This window comes from Ochlerotatus camptorhynchus, unplaced genomic scaffold (assembly GCF_037179485.1).
Source record: "Ochlerotatus camptorhynchus isolate MF236.1 unplaced genomic scaffold, CSIRO-AGI_Acam_v1.1 ptg000008l, whole genome shotgun sequence".
Taxonomy (NCBI): Eukaryota; Metazoa; Arthropoda; class Insecta; order Diptera; family Culicidae; genus Ochlerotatus; species Ochlerotatus camptorhynchus.
In genome coordinates, this window is record NW_027040500.1 from 4379159 (window position 1) to 4381682 (window position 2524).

At 40.9% G+C, this 2524-nt stretch overlaps 1 protein-coding gene across 1 annotated transcript; it reads left to right on the top strand.

Annotated features, from left to right (window-relative positions):
- The first annotated feature begins 364 nt into the window (after positions 1-364).
- On the top strand, positions 365-1797 carry LOC135698215 (chitinase-3-like protein 1). Its single transcript, XM_065218110.1, has 4 exons — positions 365-448; positions 506-1365; positions 1423-1545; positions 1602-1797. The coding sequence occupies exons 1-4, from the start codon at positions 382-384 to the stop codon at positions 1728-1730; spliced, it is 1179 nt and encodes a 392-aa protein (XP_065074182.1). The 5' UTR covers positions 365-381; the 3' UTR covers positions 1731-1797.
- The last annotated feature ends 727 nt before the right edge of the window (positions 1798-2524 follow it).

Below are 2524 nucleotides of genomic sequence, written 5' to 3' on the forward strand. Positions count from 1 at the left end.
ATGGTCATGGATCATCATTCTAGTCCAATCAACACGTCGATAAAAGTGAGTTAATCTCTGGAGCAAGTTTTATTGTATTGCTTATTGTACGCCAATAAAAAGTCACATTTTGCAAATCTCACTAGAAGTTCCCACTAAATCAATATAATACAAAAAAGAACAATGTTTTTGTAAGAGAAAACTGTAAGAGAAATAGTGATATTTATGACCTATCCACCAGCCATTAGATTTATGTATAATCAAATTTATACTGCCTTCGGCTTATCTCGAACAAGTGCAACCCAATTCCGCTTATCAATACAGATTGGCACTAATTGACCGAAGTGTTGTTTTATGGAAATTATTCCAAATTCGATAGTCGTCCCTCAATTATCCACCGAAATGGTTGTTAAAATCAATTGGTGTGTAATTTTCCTGTTGGGAGTTTTTTGTACAGTTCTTTCAGAGAGTGTGTTTCGCAAAATAAAAATAAAGTCTGTTTTATATATATTTTTTTAAATTTCAGAGCACGTTGTCTGTTACTACGCATCTTGGGCAACATATCGACCTGGGCGAGGTGAGTTCAACGTGGATGACATCGATCCCCATCTGTGCTCCCATCTGGTATATGCATTCTTTGGGTTGTACGAAAATGGAACGGTGGCTGTGCTGGACCCTTGGTTGGATTTGGAAGACAACTGGGGTCATGGTAACATACGACGGTTCAACGAGCTGAAGAATGTAAATCCAAGCTTGAAAACTCTGGCTGCCGTCGGAGGGTACGGACAAGGATCAGAGATTTTCTCTACGGTGGCAGCTGATTCTTCGTTTAGACAGATCTTTGCAGTAGATGCACGTGACTTTTGTCTTCGACATGGCTTTGATGGGATGGATATAGGTTGGGAGTTTCCTGGACAGCGTGGAGGAGACCCGGAAATTGATAAGGTGAATTTTGTTTTACTGCTCGCTGATATGAAGCGAGTGTTTGCAGCAAGTGGATTGTTACTGACAGGGGCTCTGGCAGCAGCACAGAATTTAGCCGAGATCTCGTATGATATACCAGCAGTTTCACAACATTTAGACTATATAAACCTGATGGCATATGATTTCAACGGTGGATGGAACACATTTACAGGACATAACTCCCCTTTGTACACTGGACCAGCGGATGCTTCTGATTTCCAGAGACTATTGAATGTTCATCATAGCGTGTCGTATTGGTTGCAACAGGGAGCACCAGCTTCGAAGATCAATCTTGGAATCCCTTTTTACGGAAGATCGTTCACTTTGGAAAACAAGTTGAACTATGGCTTACGCGCCGATGCACGTGGTCCTGGAATTCCTGGAATTTACACTCAAGAAGCGGGATCTTTAGCTTATTATGAAGTATGATCGTTAATGGAAGTGATGAACTTTTTCACTGATGATGACCGTCTATTCCAGATTTGCGCGCTATATTCAAGCGCAAACTGGGTTCGTCATTGGGACAATGACCAGAAAATTCCATATGGTGTCATAGACGACCAATGGATCGGTTATGACGATATTGAAACAATAGGATACAAGGTAATTAATAATGTAGTTTCTTGTTTCCAACATAGTCAAGACAATTCTTGTTCCAGTGCAACTATATTCACGAACATAATTTGGCTGGCGGAATGGTTTGGTCCATTGAGAAGGACGACTTTCACGGATACTGTGGGCCTAAGTTTGCCATGTTAACTACTCTTCGCGCATGTCTAGGCAGCTGATGTTGTATATCTGTTTTCGAACGATGTTCACTAGTTCTGTTAGAAATTAAAAACGAATCAAGCAATCCTCGCCTCGTAAATTCCAATCCATATGGGAATCACATTTGTAATACACGTTTCTAAAATCCATGAGTCAAACGTTAAACCGTTGAATCGTAAATTTTGCGACCAATGACAGCCAGCGTCTGGGCGGCAGGGGTGATGATTATTTGCTAAAATTCCCGTTCTACAACGCACATATCTGCGATCTAGGTAAGATTATCGATTGCTTCTTTCTGGACTGTGCTTGGACTGCGTTTCAATCTCACCCAACATTTGGCACCCCCCCCTGAGACGAGATGGGATAAATTTTCCAGTAAATTGACCATGTTTTTCCCTGGTAAAAACAGTTTTCCTCATTTTCATCGTTACAGTTTGGTAGGTACGTAGACTCAAGCTAATTTCAGGCATATGAAGGTAGGATGATACGTGGTGGATGGAAAAATCGGAGCATCCGTTTCGCAATTTCGCGCTTCCAAACACCTGGTGTTTTCTCGCTTTTATTTTTATATTTTGACGAATAGTTGGCACAAGGTGTGTGGATATGTGTGTCCGCAGTGAAGGTGGACTGGGATCGAAATTTGCCGCTGTTTATAAAACGTCTTTTCGTTCCGGTGAGAGGAATTGCCCGATTTCTTTTGCTTTAACATTACTCAGAAGGTGGAATAACTGGATTGCGTAAATGAGGATGTTTGAGATTGTGGATTTGCAGAAGTTTTGTGATACAATGTATGGATTGTATGAGTTATGAATGT

Coding starts and splice junctions, on each gene's coding strand:
- LOC135698215 (XM_065218110.1), top strand. CDS start 382: ATGGTTGTTAAAATCAATTGGTGTGTAATTTTCCTGTTGGGAGTTTTT. Junction 449..505: donor TTGTACAGTTCTTTCAGAGA/GTGTGTTTCGCA, acceptor TTTAAATTTCAG/AGCACGTTGTCTGTTACTAC. Junction 1,366..1,422: donor GATCTTTAGCTTATTATGAA/GTATGATCGTTA, acceptor CGTCTATTCCAG/ATTTGCGCGCTATATTCAAG.